The sequence below is a fragment of the Ctenopharyngodon idella genome, chromosome 17 (assembly GCF_019924925.1).
Source record: "Ctenopharyngodon idella isolate HZGC_01 chromosome 17, HZGC01, whole genome shotgun sequence".
NCBI classification, from domain to species: Eukaryota; Metazoa; Chordata; class Actinopteri; order Cypriniformes; family Xenocyprididae; genus Ctenopharyngodon; species Ctenopharyngodon idella.
The window spans coordinates 7,103,507-7,129,371 of record NC_067236.1 but is presented as its reverse complement, the minus strand read 5'-3'; the positions used below and the strand labels follow the sequence as shown (position 1 = coordinate 7,129,371).

Here is a 25,865-nt window from a genome sequence, read left to right as displayed (position 1 = left end):
CACATTTTCAGTATCTCAGTTCCAAAATTAAGAAATTCAAAGTGCATATGCAACATAGGTGAAGGCCAATGACACGGTCCTGTTCCCTGTGCTATGAATGGTCTATGTGCATTGTGCATTATTAATGTAGTTATTAGGGTAACGGGGGCTGAAAAATTCACCCATCGAATCTGTCAGATAGCCACCACATGATTCTTCACATCAAGATGGAGAACACAACAACAAAAAACAAAAAAAAACTGTCACAATTGTAATTATGAAACAATCACTAGAAATTTGACATAGCAAACTACGAGAGGCTGAAATTCATAATATCATATAGATCAAGTTCTACTCATCTCTTTGAATTGCTTACCTTCAAAGACCCAGTTTGCATGAAATCCTCTGCTTGTTACACTGCCATCACTGTAGAAAAACACTGTCAGACTATTGTTCCTTGATTTGAAAGACTGGTTCCTGTACTCTCGTATATCGTCCAGTAAAGGGTGGAGGGTGGAAGGACCATCATACACTCTGATGTAATCACAGCACTTTTCTAAACTAGCAGGCAGAAAAGAGAGAAAACAAAATGAGAAAGCAAATGTAATTATGGTAATCCACCATATAAATATTTTGTAGCAATGTTTTCTTGGAAAAGGGAAATCTGAAAGTTAAGTATTTTTAGTTTTCTCAGTTCCAAAATTAGAAAATTCAAATAGTGTCCTACGCGACATCGTTGAAGGTCAGTGACACGATCCTGTTCCCTGTGCTATGAATGGTCCACGTGCATTGTGAGTAATCAGGGTAGTTATTTGGGTACCGGGGGCTGAAAAATTCGCCCATCGAATCTGTCAGATAGCCACCACATGATTCTGAACATAAACATGGAAAACAAGAGAATAAAAAAGACAGTCTCACAACTTAAAACATAAAATTTTCCTGACCAAAGGAAAAAAAAAAAATGAACATCAGATTATCATAGCTTAAAGCCATTAATTTAAGCTAATATATCTAGCATAATAAAATAATTTAATTTTGAAGAACTGCTGTTGTTGTATTTTCTCTTACATGTTACATATTAGTCTCTTACCACACTCCTCCCAAATGACCTATTTTGTGTGACATATGACTCAAATCAGATAGATAGATAGACAGACAGACAGACAGCCAGATACCTGAAGAACTATTGGTGGGATCCTGCCAGTCACCTAAACAAAATAAATATATTGTGTAAATTGAAAAAAATATATGCATAAAACAGCCATGCTCTACACTCTATATTGTATAATATTATGATATTTACCCGTTGTCCATGAACCAATGGTGGTAACACATCAGATTATCATTGCATAAAGCTATTCTAATCTATCTAGCATAATAAAATAATCTTATTTTGAAGAACTGTCGTTATTATTTTTTGTCTTAAATGTTATATGTTAGTCTGTTACATCATAAGATGACATATTTTGTGTGACATATGACCCAATAAAGGTAGGAGATAGATATAGACAGACAGATACCTGAAGAATCTTCAGTGGTATACTGCCAGTCACCTATAAAAACAAAATAAATATATCATGTAAACTGATGTTTCAACATTGTATAAAAATATGCATAAAACAGCCATGTTAATATAATCAATGTGTAATGTTAAATTATATTTTACCTGTTGTCTATGACCCAATGGTGGTACAACATCAAATTATTATTGCATAAAGCCATTCTAATCTATAGCATTATAAAATAATCTTATTTTGAAGAAGAACTGTCATTATATTTTGTACTGTTATGTGTTAGTGTGTGACATATGACCCAATAAGGAGATAGATAGATATGGATGGATGGATGGACGGATAGATATACAGGTGCTGGTCATATAATTAGAATATCATCAAAAAGTTGATTTATTTCACTAATTCCATTCAAAAAGTGAAACTTGTATATTATATTCATTCATTACACACAGACTGATATATTTCAAATGTTTATTTCTTTTAATTTTGATGATTATAACTGACAACTAAGAAAAATCCCAAATTCAGTATCTCAGAAAATTAGAATATTGAAGACACCTGGTGCCACACTCTAATCAGCTAATTAACTCAAAATACCTGCAAAGGCCTTTAAATGGTCTCTCAGTCTAGTTTTGTAGGCTACACAATCATGGGGAAGACTTTTGTGTCTTGCACAAGGAGGGCAAGACACAAAAGGTCATTGCAAAAGAGGCTGGCTGTTCACAGAGCTCTGTGTCCAAGCACATTAATAGAGAGGCGAAGGGAAGGAAAAGATGTGGTAGAAAAAAGTGTACAAGCAATAGGGATAACCGCACCCTGGAGAGGATTGTGAAACAAAACCCATTCAAAAATGTGGGGGAGATTCACAAAGAGTGGACTGCAGCTGGAGTCAGTGCTTCAAGAACCACTACGCACAGACGTATGCAAGACATGGGTTTCAGCTGTCGCATTCCTTGTGTCAAGCCACTCTTGAACAACAGACAGCGTCAGAAGCGTCTCGCCTGGGCTAAAGACGAAAAGGACTGGACTGCTGCTGAGTGGTCCAAAGTTATGTTCTCTGATGAAAGTAAATTTTGCATTTCCTTTGGAAATCAGGGTCCCAGAGTCTGGAGGAAGAGAGGAGAGGCACACAATCCACGTTGCTTGAGGTCCAGTGTAAAGTTTCCACAGTCAGTGATGGTTTGGGGTGTCATGTCATCTGCTGGTGTTGGTTCACTGTGTTTTCTGAGGTACAAGGTCAACGCAGCCGTATACCAGGAAGTTTTAGAGCACTTCATGCTTCCTGCTGCTGACCAACTTTATGGAGATGCAGACTTCATTTTCCAACAGGACTTGGCACCTGCACACAGTGCCAAAGCTACCAGTACCTGGTTTAAGGACCATGGTATCCCTGTTCTTATTTGGCCAGCAAACTCGCCTGACCTTAACCCCATAGAAAATCTATGGGGTATTGTGAAGAGGAAGATGCGATATGCCAGACCCACCAATGCAGAAGAGCTGAAGGCCACTATCAAACCTGGGCTCTTATAACACCTGAGCAGTGCCACAGACTGATCGACTCCATGCCACGCCGCATTGCTGCAGTAATTCAGGCAAAAGGAGCCCCAACTAAGTATTGAGTGCCGTACATGCTCATACTTTTCATGTTCATACTTTTCAGTTGGCCAAGATTTCTAAAAATCCTTTCTTTGTATTGGTCTTAAGTAATATTCTAATTTTCTGAGATACTGAATTTGGGATTTTCCTTAGTTGTCAGTTATAATCATCAAAATTAAAAGAAATAAACATTTGAAATATATCAGTCTGTGTGTAATGAATGAATATAATATACAAGTTTCACTTTCTGAATGGAATTAGTGAAATAAATCAACTTTTTGATGATATTCTAATTATATGACCAGCACCTGTAGATATAGATACCTGAAGAACCTTCAGTGTGATACATTCCATCTTTAAAAACAAAATAAATAAATCATGTAAATTGGTGTTTCAACATTGTATAAAAATATGCATGAAACAGCCATGTTATACAGTATATAATGTATAATTTTAAATGATATTTACCTGTTGTCCATGAACCAAAGGTATCTGCTGTAATATGACATACAGACGTAACATTTAATGTAAAGTAAAACTTGTCTTTCTGTACAGTATGTGCAATGTATTAAATGTTTTTTTATTCATAATTGCATATAATATCTGCAAAGTCAGCACTATGAACTAAGAAATTATATATCATTTAAGCAAAACAAATGATGTTCAAGCAGGCAGGTATTTTCCATATAAAATTTTCTCCAGTGAATGATAATCTTACCTTGATAGGCAGTTAGAAACAGAAAGAGAAGGAAATTCGGGGCTTCCATCTTTCTCTGCTGATCAAGTTTGTCTTCAAACTTTCAGTTATTACTTATATACTCAAAACCATCATAAGAAGGATTTCCTTGTGACGCATCAATATCCTGGAGCCTGTGCTGGGAAAAGCTTTAAAACAGTTTAATCGTGGAAAAGACACAGCTGAATGTGTTTTATAACATTTTGTGTAAATTTATGGATATATTGGTTGACACAGTTGACACAGAGCCTAATGATCAAAGCTTGCAATAAAGGCTAATTAAACCTTTCCACACATACTCCATGAATTTCAAATAGTGCTTAATCTGCACCATATGAAAATGTAATTTTTGTTCATGCTATTAAAAATTTTCCTCAACAAACCTGAGTCGAGAGAATGTGGCTTACTTTCCTATCATGACACACATAAAAAAATACACAAAGAGATATATGCAAATGTACTACCTACTACTATTCTACTAAATCTACTGTGATTTTCGTGCACAGCCATCTGTAGCATTTACAGAGAAATGTCACAAAAAGATAAAATATCCAGTGAGTGACAGTTCTGTGGGTGAAAATGCCTTGTTGATGCCAGAGGTCAGAGGAGAATGACCAGGGCTTTGTTTCCCAAAAGCATTGTAGGCCTAAGTTGGTCTTAGAACAATTGCCGCCAATGGTCTCTACGGTCAATTTAGGCTTATGATGCTTTTGGGAAACGGAGCCCAGACTGGTTTGAGCTGATAAAAAGGCAACAGTAACTCAAATCACCACTCGTTACAACCGAGGTCTGCAGAAGAGCTTCTCTGAACATGTCGAACCTTGAAGCAGATAGGCTACAGCAGCAGAAGACCACACCGGTGCTACTCCTGTCAGCTAAGAACAGGAAACTGAGCCTACAATTTCGGGCTCACCAAAACTGGACAATAGAAGATTAGAGAAATGTTGACTGGTCTTATGAGTCTCAATTTTGTTTAAATGCCACGGCCTACCTAAGTATTATTGCTAACCATGTCCATTCCTTTATGGCCACTGTGTCTGTGAGAGTTGTGAGCGTTTTCCCAATTCGAACGCTCCGTTCCCGCCTGGCCCTCTTCTCAAGGGAAGAGGCGTCAACATCTGCGCCTGGTGGGTCCGGCCCTGCTCGTGCCGAGGCAGAGCAGCGGCTGCACTCATGGGGCTCGCAGGTGGAGCTCGCTGCCAAGTTTGAGAGAGGTGTCACAGTCTCTCAACCTCTGGCGGCGGCTGGCGGGGATGAGCTCCTGGATGACGATGATGTCTTATCTCTGACATCATCGGATCCAGGAGTGAGTGTTCTTCTGGCTGCTAGCCCCCGTGAGCAGGAGATGGCAATGGAGGAGGAAGAAGTTGCGACTGTTTTTTTTATCTGTATACACTTTCGTTGGCCAGAGGCCTAAGTGATAAATCCAACCTCCTTTTTGTCTGGTTGTTTATCGTCCTTGGGGCCTAAACACTGCCACGAGCTGATGCCACATGTCTGTTGAGGTTATAGGCCCCTCCAGGCCTTCTTTAATACGTGTTGGCGTATGCTGCACTCCTCTTGCTTTAAAGAGTAAAAGGCGCTTTTTACTGAGTGCACTGCTCCTTGGATTGTGTTAGGTGGATTGTCATGCGGGCACTTTGCAGCCTCTTATGCTGCCATTGAAGTCGTCTGTCTACCCCAGAAAAACAAGAAAGGTGTTCAGGGTGGCCCTTAAAACCAGGCCACTTTCTGTATAAGACTTCCGTTTCCACATAACTACTATCATGCTGTAGGCCCCTCCTCGGCCTCCATGAGTATGTGCCCATTGCATTGTCTACCTGTTAGGTGAGCTTCGTACTTCCCTTTTCCCTTGTAATAGTGCTTAGCTCCCTAAGCTGATCATAGTGGTAGGCCTTAATTAGGCCTCCTTCTAAATTCAGCCTCAGGCTGGTTTGTGCTCCCCTGGATCAGGGTTCTCTAGCGCACAGCCTCCTCAGTGTGTTAATTAAGCACTGAGTAGATCCTAGGATGAGTGGATTGTACTCCTCTCAATACGAGGGTTCATAGCACTTAGCTGAGTTCTGCTCTCCAGGATGCCCATCTCTACGTGTGGGTTTGAGTTTGTTTCTGCCTCTTTGCAGTCACTCTTACTTACTATCTTCTATGAAGAATGCGTTTTAGAGGCTCTGTATTCAGACAGGATTGGCCAAGACTAAGTTTGTCTCGTGACAGACCAGGTTGGCCTCCCTGGTTGCATTGGGGGTGACTTCATTCCCCTCTAGTGACTGGCCGAGGTTCCCTTCGGTTCCTTGGTCACATTCCCTTAAAGGGATCGCTTTCTCTTCGGAAAAGCTGGTTCCAGACGCCTTAGCAGCTTCTGTAGGACCTCTGAGGAAGGCCTTCTTGAAGTTCAGCTTGGGCTGTTGGCCAAAGGGAATGCTGTCACTGACAGCCTGGTGTGACCCGAGGGGGAGTTGCCAAGCAGTTCTCTAACTGCTCTGGAGCCTTTGTCTCAGCCATATTTCTTGGCAGGCACTCTCCTCAAGCATGGCGGTGTGGGTATATCGTTCCCCATAGCGTTTGCAAATGCAGAGTAGAAGTTCCCTTTTGAAAGGGTACGTCTCAGGTTACGTATGTAACCATGGTTCCCTGAGAACAGGGAACAAGACTCTGCGTTTCCTTGCCATGCTTCGGGCTGCCTGCTGAACAGTCCCTCAAGACGACGGATAATGACTGCTTCCCCAGGCGCGCCTTTTATACTTCCGGGTCGCGCCGTATGACATCATAGGCTGTCGCCAGCCAATAGGCATTGGAGTTATTGGATAGTTGGCTTTCAGACACCGAGTCAAGTGACGTTCCCCATAGCGTTTGCAAACGCAGAGTCTCGTTCCCTGTTCTCAGGGAACCATGGTTACATACATAACCTGAGACGTTCTCTGTGCGGCGCAAACTAACATGTTTGCTAACATGCGCAAACTAACATTTACGTTATAAAGGTGTTTAAACAGCAAAACACATCCACTTGCACATATTTGACAATCGGAATATCGGATATTTCATGCTATAGTTAACAAATTTGTGAATATTTTTAATAAAAAAGGAAAAATGAAATAAAAGCAGATCATCAGTCATACAGCGCTGTGCTGTTTTACGTGAAAAGCAATGACGCGTCACCATGGAAACAATAAAGTGGTATGTTCTAAATAACGGTCGCCTTAAAAAACTCACGCTGGGGGTCAGCCAGAATATTTTAAACTTATGTGCGAAAGGATAAAAAAAAAAAAACAGGTTTGCAGCTTGTTTTGTTACTTGTTTCAAGAATCAATACATTAATAGCAGCACTCAAATAACTAGATTTAGCAATATCTAATTTCAGTGCTGAGAACATTTAAAGCCAGGGTCAAACATCAAAAGAAACTATGGTTACCTTGGTCATTTTGTACTGATGAAAATATTTTAACATCACGAACATGACAAAAATATAAATATTACTATTTTAAAAGTGTCAATATGAAAGAATGAAAATGAGTGAAGACAGAGTACTGTCTGTCTCTATATGAGTTTGTTTATGGATATGGGGTTATGTTAAAATGTAAACACGGATCCTGGGGCCCGTTTCAGAAAGGAGGTTAAGTGAAAACTCTGAGTATATTAACCCTGAAATAAGGTAAACTCTGAGTTTTCCGTTTCAAAACCGAGTCAAACCCGAGAAAGCAGGGTAAGTCAAGCCTGTTTCTGAAAGAGAGATAACTTATACTATGGTAACTTACTCTGTGAACCTAACCTGGTCGGGAGCAGGTTTTCTTCACTAAACCTAGAGTTTCTTTCAGTCTCCTCCCCCTTTTTAAAGCGTAAGAGATGTTTAAATACTTCATTCATTCATTTACGCTGCAAAAATGCTTATTTTTGTCTTATTTCAAGTACAAATATCTAAAAATTCTTAAAGGGGACATCGGGTGCAAAATTCACTTTTGCATGGTGTTTGGACATAAATGTCTGTTGGCAGTGTGTCTACACAACCACCCTATAATGATAAAAATCCACCCAGTGCATTTTTTTTTAAATCACCACAAATCATAAGCACTTTGTCAGATCAAGCAGTTCACAGATTCTTGGCAAAGTGACGTAAATTTGCACAGGCCCCTCCCACGACTCTTGACGGACACTGCCGTTTTGGCATAGACCCGCCCTGAGTGAGCTGTAAACACATAGACATTATAATAAACACTAGACATCCTATGTTTTTTATTTTTTTTATTTTTTATTAATGCCAAGGAATCAAAAATACAAGTACATATCAAAAATGTAAAAGTTACATACAATAAAATGATAATAAAGGCAAAGCATAATTTATACATATACACATAAGGCCTATATGCATGCATACACCTATATATATATATATATATATACAGGTGCTGGTCATATAATTAGAATATCATCAAAAAGTTGATTTATTTCACTAATTCCATTCAAAAAGTGAAACTTGTATATTATATTCATTCATTACACACAGACTGATATATTTCAAATGTTTATTTCTTTTAATTTTGATGATTATAACTGACAACTAAGGAAAATCCCAAATTCAGTATCTCAGAAAATTAGAATATTGTGAAAAGGTTCAATATTGAAGACACCTGGTGCCACACTCTAATCAGCTAATTAACTCAAAACACCTGCAAAGGCCTTTAAATGGTCTCTCAGTCTAGTTCTATAGGCTACACAATCATGGGGAAGACTGCTGACTTGACAGTTGTCCAAAAGACGACCATTGACACCTTGCACAAGGAGGGCAAGACACAAAAGGTCATTGCAAAAGAGGCTGGCTGTTCACAGAGCTCTGTGTCCAAGCACATTAATAGAGAGGCGAAGGGAAGGAAAAGATGTGGTAGAAAAAAGTGTATAAGCAATAGGGATAACCGTACTCTGGAGAGGATTGTGAAACAAAACCCATTCAAAAATGTGGGGGAGATTCACAAAGAGTGGACTGCAGCTGGAGTCAGTGCTTCCAGAACCACTACGCACAGACGTATGCAAGACATGGGTTTCAGCTGTCGCATTCCTTGTGTCAAGCCACTCTTGAACAACAGACAGCGTCAGAAGCGTCTCGCCTGGGCTAAAGACAAAAAGGACTGGACTGCTGCTGAGTGGTCCAAAGTTATGTTCTCTGATGAAAGTAAATTTTGCATTTCCTTTAGAAATCAGGGTCCCAGAGTCTGGAGGAAGAGAGGAGAGGCACACAATCCACGTTGCTTGAGGTCCAGTGTAAAGTTTCCACAGTCAGTGATGGTTTGGGGTGCCATGTCATCTGCTGGTGTTGGTCCACTGTGTTTTCTGAGGTCCAAGGTCAATGCATACCAGGAAGTTTTAGAGCACTTCATGCTTCTTGCTGCTGACCAACTTTATGGAGATGCAGATTTCATTTTCCAACAGGACTTGGCATCTGCACACAGTGCCAAAGCTACCAGTACCTGGTTTAAGGACCATGGTATCCCTGTTTTTAATTGGCCAGCAAACTCGCCTGACCTTAACCCCATAGAAAATCTATGGGGTATTGTGAAGAGGAAGATGCAATATGCCAGACCCAACAATGCAGAAAAGCTGAAGGCCACTATCAGAGCAACCTGGGCTCTTATAACACCTGAGCAGTGCCACAGACTGATCGACTCCATGCAACGCCGCATTGCTGCAGTAATTCAGGCAAAAGGAGCCCCAACTGAGTATTGAGTGCTGTACATGCTCATACTTTTCATGTTCATACTTTTCAGTTGGCCAAGATTTCTAAAAATCCTTTCTTTGTATAGGTCTTAAGTAATATTCTAATTTTCTGAGATGCTGAATTTGGGATTTTCCTTAGTTGTCAGTTATAATCATCAAAATTAAAAGAAATAAACATTTGAAATATATCAGTCTGTGTGTAATGAATGAATATAATATACAAGTTTCACTTTTTGAATGGAATTAGTGAAATAAATCAACTTTTTGATGATATTCTAATTATATGACCAGCACCTGTATATATATATATATATATACAGGTGCTGGTCATATAATTAGAATATCATCAAAAAGTTCATTTTTTTATTATAAATTATTTTTAAAAATGAAACTTTCATATATTCTAGATTCCCTACATGTAAAGTAAAACATTTCAAAAGTTTTTTTTTTTTTAAATTTGATGATTAGAGCGTACAGCTCATGAAAGTCCAAAATCCAGTATTTCAAAATATTAGAATATTTCCTAAGATCAATCAAAAAATGGATTTGCAAAACAGAAAAGTTCAAGTTCTTTAAAGTATGTTCTTTTGTGCACTCAATACTTGATCGGCAGGACATATTACAGCAAATGACTTGCTCCTAGCCCAAATTACTGCATCAGTGAAGTGTGGCATGGAAGTGATCAGCCTGTGGCACTGCTGAGGCACTATTGAGCCTTCAGATCATCTGTATATTGTTGGATCGACTGTTTCTCATCTTTCTCTTGAAAATATCCCATAGATTCAGGTCAGGCATGTTGGCTGGCCAATAAAGCACAGTAATATCATGGTCAGCAAACCACTTGGAAGTGGTTTTTGCACTGTGGGCAGGTGCTAAAGTCCTGCTGGAAAAGGAAATCAGCATCTCCATAAAGCTTGTCAGCAGATGGAAGCATAAAGTGCTCCAAAATCTCCTGGAAGATGGCTGCATTGACTTTGCACTTGATAAAACACAATGGACCAACACCAGCAGACGTCACGGCCCCCCCAAATCATTATTGACTTCAGAAACTTCACACTAGACTTCAAGCAGCTTGGATTCTGTGCCTCTCCAGTCTTCCTTCAGACTCTGGGACCATGATTTCAACATGAAATGCAAAATTTACTTTTATTTGAAAAGAGGACTTTCGACCACTGTTCACTGTCCAGTTCTTTTTCTCCTTAGCCCAGGTAAGATGCTTCTGACGTTGTCTCTGGTTCAGAAGTGGCTTGGTAGTCCTTTTCCTGAAGATGTCTGAGTGTGGTGACTCTTGATGCGCTGACTCCGGCTTCATTCTACTCATTGTGAAGCTCTCCCAAGTGTTTGAATTGGCTTTACTTGACAGTATTCTCAAGCTTGCAGTCATCCCTGTTGCTTGTGCACCTTTGCCTACCCAATTTCTTCCTTCCAGTCAACTTTGCATTTAATATGCTTTGATATACACTCTGTAAACAGCCACCCCATTCAGTAATGACCTTCTGTGACTTACTCTCTTTGTGGAGGGTGTCAATGATTGTCTCCTGGACCATTGCCAAGTCAGCAGTCTTCCCCATTAGTGTGGTTTCAAAGAACAAAAGATACCCGGAATTTATACTGTAGGGATGGTCATTTAATGAAACTCAAATGTAAATATTCTAATATTTTGAGATACTGGATTTTGGACTTTCATTAGCTGTACGCTCTAATCAACAAATTAAAAAAAAAAACCTTTTGAAATGTTTTACTTTACATGTAGGGAATCTAGAATATATGAAAGTTTCATTTTTTAAAATAATTTACAATAAAAAAATGAACTTTTTCACGATATTCTAATTATATGACCAGCACCTGTATATATTAAAAAAAGAAAAGAAAAAAAAAAAACTTTAATGAAATAAATTAAATACTTGAAACAAGTTTATTGTCTTAAGTGCTTTAAGATTCTTAGATGATGAAATATTTTGGATGTTGGACCTCTCTTCTAAAGACAATGAATAAAGGATTTTGGTGAGTGAATTTACCGCGGTGAATGTGAGATTTTGCAAGGAGCAATAATAGATTAATAATAAAGTATTCATTAATTTTAGTTTTTTTGTATATTAAAGAAGCCAAACAGTACATCCTTTGAAGATAAAGAGAAACCTGGAAGCACATTACAGTGAATAAATTTAGAAAAAGCACAGTTTTCCAACTGGGAGTTCAAATATGTCTAAAGAAACAGGTAAAGCGCTGGATGATCTAACAGACTCCCTTAGAAGCATGACGACTCCTTTAGGAACAGCGTCTATTACAATGGAAAATTCCTTGGGAGTTACTGGAAAATAAAAATAAATACAAATTCTTCATACTTTAAAATAAGACCTTCTGAATTGAATAACTGAGAAACAGTTAAAATTACTAAAAAACAAAGACTTATTCTTATATACAATATCTCGGTTGTTCCAAATAAAGTACTGGTAAGGGGAAAAGTTGTGCTTAAAAATTAATGACCATGCAAGTAATGCTTGCTTATGGAACTTGGATAAGTTGTAAGGGATTCTCTCAATATAAAAATTGCAGATCAATAGGAAAGGGAGACCGCATAATTTGGAAAAGAAGTAATTAGGGATAAAATTCCAAATTGAATTTGGATTACACAAAAACTGTCTGATCCAATTAATTTTGAAAGTGTTGTTCAGAGATGAGAAATCAAGAAAATTCAACCCACCATACTCGTACGTATTCATTATTACAGACTTCTTAACATAATGTATTTTGTTTTTCCAAATAAAATTGAAGAGGGTTTTATCAACTGACCTACATAAGGCATCTTTACACAGACGATTTAAGGCTGCTCTAAAGCGGGTCTGTGTCTGCACAGAATTCAGTGTAAAGACGCAATGCCGCATAAAAGCAGACCTAAAATACGCCGGGTCTGACCCACCTCAGCCCCTAGTATCAAAGGCGACTCTGATACTGTTCTGGTTCAGTGTAAATGAACGCGAAATATAGCCGCCCTAAAATACGTCATTGTCATGACAACCAAAAGCATTCCAGTCAGCTCAGGCGGCGCGAGATTCAAGATGCAGGAGACGAAACATATAGGGCAAATTAAAAAAATGTCTACCAACAAGGGACAGTGAAGTAAAAGAGTCCTCTACTCACATTGTGAAGCAAACCACCAAAATAACAGCAGAGAATCGTCGTGTCATCAATTGGCTTTTGCCGTTTGCAGTCATCCTATGAAGAGACTGTCAGATCAATGCGCTGCTACATTTCTCTCAGATACGGTAAATGCTTAACACAATCGGTGTCACTATGATTGTGCATTGTTATATTAAATTCGAAAAATCATCTCCTTGAGGACGATATTTCACCCACACACGATGGTCTGGTGACATCTGCTGTCCTGTCTGACACACGCAAATGCTAGCATCATTTGTTGTTTCTGGTTCTTTGAAAAAAAAAAAAAATTAATCCTGTGGTTGTCAGTCACCAGATCTGTCACCAGCACTACATTTCCCAGCGTCCCTCCTGTTCCTCACCTGCACTCGATCATCATCACCCGCACCTGAAGACGATCATCATCACCACTCATCAGCACTCCCTTTATAAGCTGTCACTATCCTCACCACTGTGTCTGGTCTTGTTTGTGTATTGTGTTGTGTTACCTGCTCCTGTATATTCTCCTGTTGGATATTTAAGTAAAGACTTCTTTGAATGTTCATCTTCTTCTTTGTGTGTTTCCTACGCAAGCAACGCCTGACAGAAGACCAGACCTCCCAATGGATGAATGGGAGCCCGTGCCAGGAGGAGTGACCAAGCATGACATCACCCCGGAGCCTGAGGGACTTCCATCTGAGGAGAGGTCCAAGTCGGCAGTCCAAGTCGGCAGTCCCAGTCAGCGTTGAGGGTGTCGGAGTTGAAGGGCCGGCCAGAAGGCCCGCCCACCCACCCACCCGTCACTGAGAGAGAGTTTACCAACATCCACATAACTCCTCATCTGCCTGACCATTCTCTACTGGACTCACTGGTCCCACCCAGCCTCCCTCTCCCACATCCTCTCCTTGATATGTCTGTCAGCTCGTCATCCCTGCCTTCTTCACAAACCCCAGCCATGTTTGCTGTCCTGCCCAAGCTGTCCCCCATCAGTCCCGCGGTATCATCATCATCTCCTCTCAGTGACGTGGTTGCATCGCGGGCCTACTGTGAGCCACCTCCTTCTGGGCGTGAGGATCCCGTGGCTCCGCCTCCGGCTTCTGTCCTGGTCTCTCCACCTCTACCCGTCGCCCTGACTCCTCCACCTGCGCTCCTTCCTCCCTCGACGTCTGCGCTCCTTCCTCCCTCCAGCACCGCCGCCATGGTCCACCATCCTGGCTGGGGACTGGGTCACCACCTGGCTCATCCTCCAGCACACACGTCCTCCTCCTGAGCCACCTCCAGCATCCTCCTCCTTTTCTTCACTCCGTTCACCTCCAGAACCCCCTCCTGCCCTCCCCTTTGGATGTTTCATTACGGCGCGAGGACACGCCTTGCCGGAGGGGGATGTACTGTCACAGTCACCAGATCTGTCACCAGCACTGGCACTACATTTCCCAGCGTCCCTCCTGTTCCTCACCTGCACTCGATCATCATCACCCGCACCTAAAGACGATCATCACCACTCATCAGCACTCCATTTATAAGCTGTCACTATCCTCACCACTGTGTCTGGTCTTGTTTGTGTATTGTGTTGTGTTGCATGTTACCTGCTCCTGTATATTCTCCTGTTGGATATTTAAGTAAAGACTTGTTTGAATGTTCTTCTTCGTGTGTTTCCTACGCAAGCAACGCCTGACAGTGGTGATCTACCTGGTGTAATAATGAATAATTTCTTTGTAGCATTTGTTCCAACTGTAACGATTTTTAAGAAATAGAAAATAACTATCAGTAGGCTACCACAGAATTGACAAACAAAGCATGAGATAGCTATAGCACGCCGAGAAAATTAATTTAAAATTTCGGGGTTTTTTTTTTTTTTTGAGTTTTATTTCATTGTTTATTATTTCATTATTTTTAAATTCATTGTTAAAACTGTAGTTTTAAAATAATTATTTTCAAAGCATTGTTTTCTGCGATTTTAATTCCTGTGTAAATGCATTTATGCTGCTTCAGAGAAGCCTTAAACACTCTGTGTAAATGCACATTTTTGTGATTTTATGAGTTGGTTTCAGAGTTGGTTTCTGTGCTGCTTTTTCTGTGTAAAGATGCCTATATATTTTGTTGTCTACATACAGAGAGAGAGAGCAGCATATGAAAACCTGGAGATGCCCTCAGCCTTAGCTAGCAGTACTCTTCCTCTCAAGGGCAAGTCTCTGTGCAACCATGCGTTAAATCTTCTTTGGGCTTTGATTATAACAGGGTCAAAGTTCAAGGTACTTCTATTATCTTGATTTTCAGTCATCAGAATGCCTAAATATGTAACTTCAGATCTAACTGGAATATTATAAAACGAGGATACTGTACAATCTTTAATAGACATTAACTCACATTTACTTATGTTTAGATTAAGTCCTGAAGCTTTAGAGAATGGTTTTATATAATTAATTGCTGTAGGGATTTGGGAAGCATCTCTTAAAAATAAGGTGGTGTCGTCTGCTAATTGGCTAATAATAACTTCCCGATCTGCTATACAGACACCCTTAATATTGCTTTCACAAATAAACGTTGAGAGTAGCTTCACACAAAGTAGAAATAAATAGGGAGAAATGGGACACCCTTGTCTGACTCCTTTAGATAAACTAAATCTTGGGGAAGTGCCCACTAGACGCCCTATTGGCCTCTTTGGACTGTTGCTGTGATATGTCAATGAGTCCGCCATATTGTGCGGGGCAAGACTGAGCTGTTAACAAATGCAAGTAAACGGGCGAGCTGCTTTTTTCTGAATAAAATCAAAAATAACGTTTACATTTATCAACCGATTTCAGTGGTTGGTGAGGTCTAAAAACGCGTTCTGATGACGGAAGTGATGTCTCGCGCTTATACTTCAAGGAGTGCAAGACATCACTTCCGTTGTCAGAGCGCGTTCAGACCTCACCAACCGGATGCGCAAGGCAGTTGGACATAGTGGTGTTTTAGAGGCGAAAAATGATATAAATACTGTTCGGTTTCTTGCACAAACCGATCGTTTCGTGTCTTAGGACATCAATGTGTCGTTACGAGCCTCAGGGTTTAATTTGGATTTGTCTGTGCATGTTTTTTTGATGGCGTTACCATTCACAAGCATTATACGACTGACAGACCGCAACGGTTGGAGTTACAAATCATCATTTGTGTTCTACTTAAGAAACAAAGTCACCTACATCTTGGATGCCAGGGGGGTAAGCAGATAAACATCAAATTTTCATTTTTGGGTGAACTATCCCTTTAAATACTGGAGAGAATAAACCATAATAATGAGCGTTTACGTAATACAGGCTATATAGCACTCAAACGCATGCATAAAGCTTGCCATTAAGAACCGGCAAAAGTAATGATTATGAATGTGACAAAACACAACAAGGAGACATTTTAATTGTTTATTAATAAACTAATGTTTTCTAAATCAGTGTCGGCTGCAAAGATGTTGACATTGCTGAGTCTCATCATCTCCGCATAGAGAGAAATGCACATTTCTTTCGTATTACATAATCAGTGAGTTTCATAATACACTGAGTTTCGGTTCATTTAGCCTATAAGACGCGCTCCAGTTCACGTGCAAGTGATCGCGCCGGCGCCTCTATGTCATGATTATATTGTCTGCTATATTTGCTTCTTATTTATTAAATCCAGGCAATTGGTTGACGAAACATTGATTAAAATTAAGATACAATTTTTACAAAACGAAATTTAATGAAGTGGTCAAAATCATGTCTGACCCACTCTTTGTCTCCCGATATATTGTGCATCTTATGATGTTTTCTCTCTTAGTCATGCTGTTCACTTTTCATAATCAAATAGATGAAATTAAAAAATAACATTATAATAGGCCTATTTAAACATAAAGAAAATGTATTTGGTTTCATTTTTTAATGGCTACCAACTAGGGATGCTCATTTCGGTTAATTTTCATGACCGACACTCGTTAACCGTTAACTGATAAGATTTGAATGTTAAATTAGGATTAAATAAAAATAGAATTGACAAGTGTCTGTGACAAACAATACAAACATTTTTCAGGGTGGAAGTTAAAGAATTAGCGCGCTTTACTATGAAACATAATTTTAACATAAACCTTAAATTTCACTACTGGGACTTAAATGTTTTTAATGAGCCTTCCTATTGACGCCATCCTGAGGCGCAGAATACATACAAAAACAAGAGGTAGGATTTATCACACAAACCAATCATATCAAATCATAACCAATCACATCCAGTCATAGCATGAGGAGGCATTGCCTCCTCTCACGTGACTTTCCCCCATTCATTCTCAATTGCTGAGAGGAGGCACGAGAGGCACGCTTTAAAATAGGTCCAATACATTTTGTGGTCTGCGCCGATTTGCGCATATGATCTACTCTGTGCTGTCGTGTCTCTGTACCCGAGTAGACTCTTTTCTTTTTTTTTTCTTTTGTGTAGATTCATACTGTCTTCTTAAATTAAGTTCTGTTTTAAGTTTCTTTTAGTCAGACAGGAGTGTTTTGTTTACCTGCTTTACTAGTTTCGGCTACTTCCTGTAGCCTTCGTCAGAAGCGTCACGTGATGTTGCTGTGATGTGTCTTGTAGGCTGTTTATGTTGTTTTGCCAGACAGTAGGGAGAGCTTGCCAGGGTCATCCGTGCTGAAAGTAACAAGTATCACCGCTGGATCAGGGAGGCCATTGAGATTAGGAAACGCACACCAAGGACTATGAACCGGGATGAGGGAGCCTACACCTTATCCCACACCTGGGATGCGGTCCTGGAGAAGGCGTCAGACAGTAGGGGGTGCAAGCTCTCCCTACTGTCTGGCAAAACAACATAAACAGCCTACAAGACACGTCAGAGCAACATCACGTGACGCTTCTGACGAAGGCTACAGGAAGTAGCCGAAACAAGTAAAGCAGGTAAACAAAACACTCCTGTCTGACTAAAAGAAACTTAAAACAGAACAGAGTAGACTGTGTGCGAAGAAAATTGATGCATTTGTGTAAGACAAATATCCTTATTTACGTAGTACACAATGACATGACGTACTACGCTATGTCCTACGTTATAATGCGTAGTACGTCATGTCATTGTGTACTATGCACAGAAGTTAACACTTTTTGGACCCAAGTTGAATGCGTATGGCTGTCACGCCGGAAGCTCATTATTTTACTTTATAAAGTTTTAAATAAGGATATTTGTCTTACACGAATGCATCGATTCGCTTCAGAAGGCTTTTATTAACCCCCCAGAGCCGCGTGGAGTATGTTTTATGATCGATGGATGCACTTTTTTGGACTTTAAAAACTCATCCTCCAATCACTCCTGTTATAAAGCTTGGATGAGCCAGGATATTTTTACTATATCTCTGATTGTGTTTGGCTGTTCTCTTATTATGGGTTTCTGTCTGTATTTTAAATTAATTTATTAATTTATTTATTCATTCATTCCAATTTAATGGCTCTAACCCCAGCAAAACATGCATGGCCCAGCCCCAGTCCATCCCTGCTGATGATTCTCCTCTTTATAGTGCCAGAAAGAAGACCTTCTAATGGGGAAAAAAAAAAAAAAAACTATTTAAACTCTTTAAGGCAGTCATATGTGCAAAAGTTATTTGCTTTGACCTCATATCTGGCGTTCATGCATTTACTCCTTGAATGTGTTGTAGCCTGGAATATTTAGTATGCATACTCATTGTATCTCTGTGTTGGAGATTTGATTTAAAAACAAAACAACAACAACAACAACAAAACTATGAAGGTCCTTGGGTTTGCAATAGCCCCACGCCACGACCCTATGTGTTCTTAATCTGACTTCACGTTATCTTTTTTCTTTTCAGAATGGAAAGTGAATACAAACAATTGCAGACACCAATGACAAAACCTGCTGTTTAGAAATGCTTTATTTAATTTCAAAAATACAACTTGTATTTTGAATAATTTGCTGGGTGGTTACTAAAGACTGATTAATAAAAATGATTAATGGTGATGATTGAGAAGATGATCAGTTCATTCCTTTGACTTCTCAGACTCCACATCAAGCCTTCGACCTTGACAAACAGAGAAATGAATAGACAGTTAGGAAAAGGCTCACTATTATTACATCAAAAACTGGCAGGTAGATTCATTAGAAATTAAACCTGCTATTGGCATCTGACCTTTGAGTTTGATTGGCCCCAGCGTCACAGTATTGGTGTGGTAGGTGCTGTCGAGGGATCTCTTGCGACGTAAGCGGCAACCTTGACGGCAGCGAGAGTTGTAATCGTTATCGGGGCAGATGATCACTTTACACTGCAGGTACACGAAGGCGTGAGTCCGGAGGAACTTGAAAGCCCGAAAACGGAACTGAGCATAATAGTGCTGACCGCTGGTGTAGGAATAATATGTGTTGTCTCTGGGACATCTACAACAGAGGAATTAAGATATAAATTTGAATTCGGAAGATGAATGAATTTGAATTACAAGTACAATAGATGGTTTCACTATTAGTGCAAATGAGTACAAGAACATATTTAGACTAGGAGCAACAGAATATCATTTGAGACACATTTAAGAATTAAAAGGTCCCACCCGTTACGCAGCAGGTCATAGGAACGGTCTTTGAAGTCACTGGGATTTGGAGACGCTACACAGGTGTCCAGGAAGAGATCCAGGCTGTTGTCAGGCCTGTTTAGCTTGACTTGAACATACAGATACTGGTTCAGGTCGACTTCATATGGAGAGTCATAAATTTGTTGGTAGAAACCACTGGAGGTGTAGAAGGCTATGCTGGCATTGAAGCGGCCTGTTCCTGTGATGTTGGCATCGATGATCTCCTTGGCCCTGTAGAGTATCTGGACTATAGTGTCCGGCTCCATTCGGCAGCCCACGTGTAGTAGGAACTGTGACTGACGAGTGATCTCACCCAACTGAGACTGAGATGCCCGCACATTGTTGGTGAAGGACACATAACCGTTCATCATCTAGGAGAGAGAGACAGAGAGCAGGTGATGTTGTGTGGTAAATATGCCCCTAAATGGTGCATACATTTATGGTGTCTAACTGATCTGACAGAGAAAATTCAAGCATTAAAAGCTGACAAGAAGCTATCAAGACTTATTTTCAATTTTGGCCAAGGAAAACAGAGATGCTGGATCTGACACATGTAGATCATACCTCTTTGGCAGTTCCACACGTATCGAGAGGGAAGCTGAACACGACCTCACTACTGGTAATAGTGGGTCTGCACAGATGATCATCCACATACAGGTCATTTCCACTGTACCCAAGTGAGTTGAGGTAAGACCTTTGTATGACAATGACCATGTTGTCTGAGGAACAATCCACACGACCTGCAGAGCAGAGTTTCATCCCCTCAATGTAATATTGCACATTTAATTTATTTAAATTCATGAAAGACAAAATGTGTTGCATTTTAACTTCCTTGTGTATATTTGTTTTTAAAGCACATTTAATTTTATTAAGAGAAAACTCCAATGTGGTCAGAGAAGGGATGGAATGCATGTGACAGCTATTCAACCTTCATCTGCAGTCAGAGAGCTTGTGAAAAGGGCCTTGAAACCATGGCTGACATCAGAGTAGTCACTCCTGAAGACAACAGTCAAGTATCGTGAAGAAGAGTGCAACACCTGGTTGGTGGTGTCATTGAAGCAGATCTTTCCCAGCTGTGGATGACCAGTGGAGGAGCCGTCATGTACAGTGATGTAGTCACAGTTACAGCAGCGCTCCAATCTGAAAGAAACAGGCAGAATGTTACCTGATCTGGAAAAGAGGAACTTTTTAAACCACACTTGAATTAAAGGAGCCATTTTGAATTGGTTCCACCTGCAGGTTCTTAGTGGTACTGCATGAAAAAACTGCAAAAAATAAAAATTATTTTAATTAAATTAAATAGGAGTGTTCCTGTGCTCTCTCCTTAACTTTTTGTTACCTGCCTTCTTTAACCCCTAGACTTTTAAGAAGGCTCATACCAAGTGGAGGCTTGTCCAGGATCAAAGAAAAGCAATATACCTTTTTTGTAAAAATGTTTGGCATTAAAAATGAATTATATTAAATTATGATTTCATCAGCACTAAACTTGTCACTGCTGATTTCTCACTTACTGCACATCAACAAATGACAGGAAGATCCTCTGTCCGTGCTGAGCAGAGAGATACCACACACAGTAGGCATTGTCATGGTAATAGTTTGGGTAGTTTGGACTGGAAAACAGTCCAGAACCATACAGGTGTCCTCCACACTGAGGGTGGGAAACTGGTTCTACAGAAAGAAATATGTCTTAAATCTTAAAAGTCAAAACATGTGTAATTAATATCATATACAAGTGGTATGAGAATTTAGCCTTAGGCATTACAAAAACTACTTAGTGACAGCAATACCTGTTTGTATTTCTGGCCTTGTTGTGTACGATGGGCAATGCCCTGCATACAAGGGAGAAGTTGAAACTATGTAAGTATGAACCAGAAGTGCCTTGTTTGAGTCATCTAATAATAATAATTCCCACAAAAATGAAGCCTCTGATCACAGTATGTTTTGACTGTATGGAAAAGAGCACTGTGAACATTCTTTAAAACATAATTTGTAAATTTATTAATTATACACTATATCATTATACATAATGTAGTGCAATATTATCTTAAACTGAGCTGTTGTTAAGGACTGTTGCATCTGTTTTTGAGGAACTTACAGTGAAAGTCAGGGCAACAGTTGCCATAGTACTGACAGTCATGGGTGCATGAGCAGCTGCTGAAGTTGTATCCACAGTTCCACATGCAGGAGTGAGCTAGAGAGAGAAACAGATTTTACTTATGTTGTCATCAATATGTGTGTGATTTACACATTATTGGGTCACATATTGGTGTGTGTATTTAGTTAGAACAGCAAAACTGTACTCATTAATGCTTTTTATGGAATTTGATGTACACTGAACTGATCTATTTCATGTCATTAATCTCATTGGTGTTCCTTAAATTCAGCTGAATGGCAGCAGCACCTGTTGTTGGCCAGGATGTTGGTCCTGTTGTTGAGCAGTAGCCTGTGTAAAGAGAAGAGATACAAATGAAGTATGGATAAAAGTAATGGCAAAATTCCGTTTTGATTCAGCAAAATCCATTTCATCACAGGAAATATCTTTACGTGTCTGATCAAGAGGAACTCACTGTCGTAGTCAGGGCAACAGTTGCCATAGTTATGACAGTTGTAGTTGCATGAGCAGCTGCCGATGTTGTATCCGCAGTTATACCTGCAGGAGGGGAAACCTAGCAGAGGGAGAAACAGATATTATCCACAAAACTATTCATATGTTTGTGATGTATGACTACATCAGCTTCCCGCAACATCCAGGAAACCAGGGACAGTTTGAATCTGAAAGACAGGTAAGAAAGTCGTAGGTGCACCTGTAGTTTCTGGCCAGTCAGTTGTCATAGAGCAGTGGTCTGTATAAATGGAAAAAATAAAACTACTTTAAAAAAAATTCAAGAAATCAGTTTCATTTCTGGAATTACAAAGAATCATATGTGCAATAAGAGATATTTGTATCTCACTCTTTAAAAAAAAGGTTCAGTGGAGTTCTATAGAATCCTAAGGTTAATTACAACTCAATCCATTAAATGATCCCATGATGGGAACCCCTAAAAGGTTCTATTTATGAAGCACCTGACAAAACTCTTTATAGAACCTTTTCTTCTAAGAGTAGCCTATATCTTGTATATTAAATATCTAATATGTCTGATCGAGAGGAACTCACTGTCGTAGTCAGGGCAACAGTTGCCATAGTTATGACAGTTGTAGTTGCATGAGCAGCTGCCGATGTTGTATCCGCAGTTATACCTGCAGGAGGGGAAACCTAGCAGAGGGAGAAACAGATATTATCCACAAAACCATTCATATGTTTGTGATGTATGACTACATCAGCTTCCCGCAACATCCAGGAAACCAGGGACAGTTTGAATCTGAAAGACAGGTAAGAAAGTCGTAGGTGCACCTGTAGTTTCTGGCCAGTCAGTTGTCATAGAGCAGTGGTCTGTATAAATGGAAAAAATAAAACTACTTTAAAAAAAATTCAAGAAATCAGTTTCATTTCTGGAATTACAAAGAATCATATGTGCAATAAGAGATATTTGTATCTCACTCTTTAAAAAAAAGGTTCAGTGGAGTTCTATAGAATCCTAAGGTTAATTACAACTCAATCCATTAAATGATCCCATGATGGGAACCCCTAAAAGGTTCTATTTATGAAGCACCTGACAAAACTCTTTATAGAACCTTTTCTTCTAAGAGTAGCCTATATCTTGTATATTAAATATCTAATATGTCTGATCGAGAGGAACTCACTGTCGTAGTCAGGGCAACAGTTGCCATAGTTATGACAGTTGTAGTTGCATGAGCAGCTGCCGATGTTGTATCCGCAGTTATACCTGCAGGAGGGGAAACCTAGCAGAGGGAGAAACAGATATTATCCACAAAACTATTCATATGTTTGTGATGTATGACTACATCAGCTTCCCGCAACATCCAGGAAACCAGGGACAGTTTGAATCTGAAAGACGGGTAAGAAAGTCGTAGGTGCACCTGTAGTTTCTGGCCAGTCAGTTGTCATAGAGCAGTGGTCTGTATAAATGGAAAAAATAAAACTACTTTAAAAAGAAATTCAAGAAATCAGTTTCATTTCTGGAATTACAAAGAATCATATGTGCAATAGGAGATATTTGTATCTCACTCTTTAAAAAAAAAGGTTCAGTGGGGTTCTATAGAATCCTAAGGTTAATTACAACTCAATCCATTAAATGATCCCATGATGGGAACCCCTAAAAGGTTCTATTTATGAAGCACCTGACAAAACTCTTTATAGAACCTTTTCTTCTAAGAGTAGCCTATATCTTGTATATTAAATATCTAATATGTCTGATCGAGAGGAACTCACTGTCGTAGTCAGGGCAACAGTTGCCATAGTTATGACAGTTGTAGTTGCATGAGCAGCTGCCGATGTTGTATCCGCAGTTATACCTGCAGGAGGGGAAACCTAGCAGAGGGAGAAACAGATATTATCCACAAAACTATTCATATGTTTGTGATGTATGACTACATCAGCTTCCCGCAACATCCAGGAAACCAGGGACAGTTTGAATCTGAAAGACAGGTAAGAAAGTCGTAGGTGCACCTGTAGTTTCTGGCCAGTCAGTTGTCATAGAGCAGTGGTCTGTATAAATGGAAAAAATAAAACTACTTTAAAAAGAAATTCAAGAAATCAGTTTCATTTCTGGAATTACAAAGAATCATATGTGCAATAGGAGATATTTGTATCTCACTCTTTAAAAAAAAAGGTTCAGTGGGGTTCTATAGAATCCTAAGGTTAATTACAACTCAATCCATTAAATGATCCCATGATGGGAACCCCTAAAAGGTTCTATTTATGAAGCACCTGACAAAACTCTTTATAGAACCTTTACTTCTAAGAGTAGCCTATATCTTGTATATTAAATATCTAATATGTCTGATCAAGAGGAACTCACTGTCGTAGTCAGGGCAACAGTTGCCATAGTTATGACAGTTGTAGTTGCATGAACAGCTGCCGATGTTGTATCCACAGTTATACCTGCAGGAGGGGAAACCTAGCAGAGGGAGAAACAGGGAGATCAGCTTTCATCTGCACTCAGGACACCAAAAAAAGGTCTGAATCTGACAGAAATATATGAAAGATGTAGGTGCACCTGTTGTATCTGGCCAGTCGGTGGTCATTGAGCAGTAGTCTATACAAAGAGAAGAGAAATCAATTTCAATTCTGGAAATATGCTCAATACAAGAGAAGTTTGTTTATAGTATTTGATCTTGAATTGTCGGATCAAGAGAAACATACCATTGTAGTCATAGCAACAGTTTCCATTGTTCTGACAGAAGTATGTACATGAACAAATGCCAAAGTGGTTTCCGCAGTTATTCCAGCATGAATAGGCATCTAGAGAACAGAGAAAGAGATGCTATCCATGATGCCATTAAAATAAACGGGTGGAAATTGTAAGGATTTTAACAATTCCTCCTCTGGTTCCAATACCTCTTAATGGTTCTATTAATAATGAGTCAACATTCATTACCATATAATGTGACATAGACATGACATGTAATATAAACCTTTTCTTCTGTATGTCCATTGTACTAAATATTTTTAATCCATGTCATCTTAATGAACTGAGAAATTATATATTGTATATATTGATTAATAGATAGATAGATAGATAGATTGATAGGTAGATTGATAAATACATGAAGGATCTTGCGTGGAATAGTAATCTATAAAAAAGAAAGAAAAATAAATATATCATGTGAATTGATGTTTCAACATTATATGAAAATATGCATAACCTATGTTCCACAATATATAATGTTGAAGTATATTTACCTGTTATCCATGACCATGATCCAATGGTATTTGCTGTAATGTGACAAACATACATGACATTTAATGTAATGCAATGCATTAGAAAGTCAGCTCTTTGGACTGATGAAATATTTGAGTGAAACTTCTGATGTTGTTGTTTTCCATAAATTGTACATTTTCTAAAGGATTTTCATTGCCATTGAATGATAATCTTACCTTGATAGGCAGTTAGAAGCAGACAGAGAAGGAAATTCGGGGCTTCCATCTTTCTCTTCTGATCAAGTTTGTCTTCAAACTTTCAGTTATTACTTATATACTCAAAACCATCATAAGGAGGATTTCCTTATGACACATCAATATCCTGGAGCCTGTGCTGGGAAAAGCTTTAAAGCAGTTTAATCGTGGAAAAGACACAGCTGGATGTGTTTTATAACACTTTGTGTAAATTTATGGATATATTTGTTGACACAGTTGTTTGAGATGATCATACTATGATCATATGCCTAATGATCATAGCTTGCAATACAGGCTAATTAAACATTTGCATACATACTAAATGAATTTCAAATAGTTCCTACTGAACTGTCATTATTCTGTACCATTCCTTATTAAGGCATTTGGATTAGGGAACGAGTATATGAAAATGTAATTTTTGTTCATGCTAAGAAATTTTCCTCAACAAACCTGAGTGCAGAGAATGTGGTTTACTTTTCAATCATGACACACAAAAATTACACAAAGACATATATGAAAATGTACAAATACACAAAGAGAATACAGCTTTACTATAACAATAAGATACTCACCATTGGTGGTCCAATAATCCCAGCAGACATACTCATGGGCC

General features: G+C 39.2%; 1 protein-coding gene across 29 annotated transcripts in view; it reads right to left on the bottom strand.

Annotated features, from left to right (window-relative positions):
- LOC127498068 (CUB and zona pellucida-like domain-containing protein 1) overlaps nucleotides 1–25,316 on the bottom strand; it is a 29,135-nt gene extending 3,819 nt beyond the window's left edge. The window contains exons 1-23 of one of the 29 annotated variants that reach the window (XM_051866984.1): nucleotides 25,235–25,315; nucleotides 25,040–25,072; nucleotides 24,904–24,930; nucleotides 24,500–24,598; nucleotides 24,354–24,392; nucleotides 24,156–24,254; nucleotides 23,804–23,842; nucleotides 23,567–23,665; nucleotides 23,215–23,253; nucleotides 22,978–23,076; nucleotides 22,628–22,666; nucleotides 22,391–22,489; nucleotides 22,041–22,079; nucleotides 21,804–21,902; nucleotides 21,638–21,679; nucleotides 21,332–21,427; nucleotides 21,024–21,065; nucleotides 20,748–20,904; nucleotides 20,165–20,376; nucleotides 19,801–19,976; nucleotides 19,216–19,607; nucleotides 18,804–19,048; nucleotides 18,536–18,695 (exon numbers count right to left, since the gene is read on the bottom strand). In XM_051866984.1, the coding sequence (XP_051722944.1) occupies nucleotides 18,655–18,695; nucleotides 18,804–19,048; nucleotides 19,216–19,607; nucleotides 19,801–19,976; nucleotides 20,165–20,376; nucleotides 20,748–20,904; nucleotides 21,024–21,065; nucleotides 21,332–21,427; nucleotides 21,638–21,679; nucleotides 21,804–21,902; nucleotides 22,041–22,079; nucleotides 22,391–22,489; nucleotides 22,628–22,666; nucleotides 22,978–23,076; nucleotides 23,215–23,253; nucleotides 23,567–23,665; nucleotides 23,804–23,842; nucleotides 24,156–24,254; nucleotides 24,354–24,392; nucleotides 24,500–24,598; nucleotides 24,904–24,930; nucleotides 25,040–25,072; nucleotides 25,235–25,283 (2,301 nt within the window). In that variant the 5' untranslated portion in view covers nucleotides 25,284–25,315 and the 3' untranslated portion in view covers nucleotides 18,536–18,654. Of the gene's footprint in view, nucleotides 1–18,535; nucleotides 18,696–18,803; nucleotides 19,049–19,215; nucleotides 19,608–19,800; nucleotides 19,977–20,164; nucleotides 20,377–20,747; nucleotides 20,905–21,023; nucleotides 21,066–21,331; nucleotides 21,428–21,637; nucleotides 21,680–21,803; nucleotides 21,903–22,040; nucleotides 22,080–22,390; nucleotides 22,490–22,627; nucleotides 22,667–22,977; nucleotides 23,077–23,214; nucleotides 23,254–23,566; nucleotides 23,666–23,803; nucleotides 23,843–24,155; nucleotides 24,255–24,353; nucleotides 24,393–24,499; nucleotides 24,599–24,903; nucleotides 24,931–25,039; nucleotides 25,073–25,234 lie in introns of those variants that run through there. The other 28 variants (XM_051866983.1, XM_051866982.1, XM_051866991.1 and 25 more) reach the window with 28 other exon arrangements.
- Nucleotides 25,317–25,865: the final 549 nt, after the last annotated feature.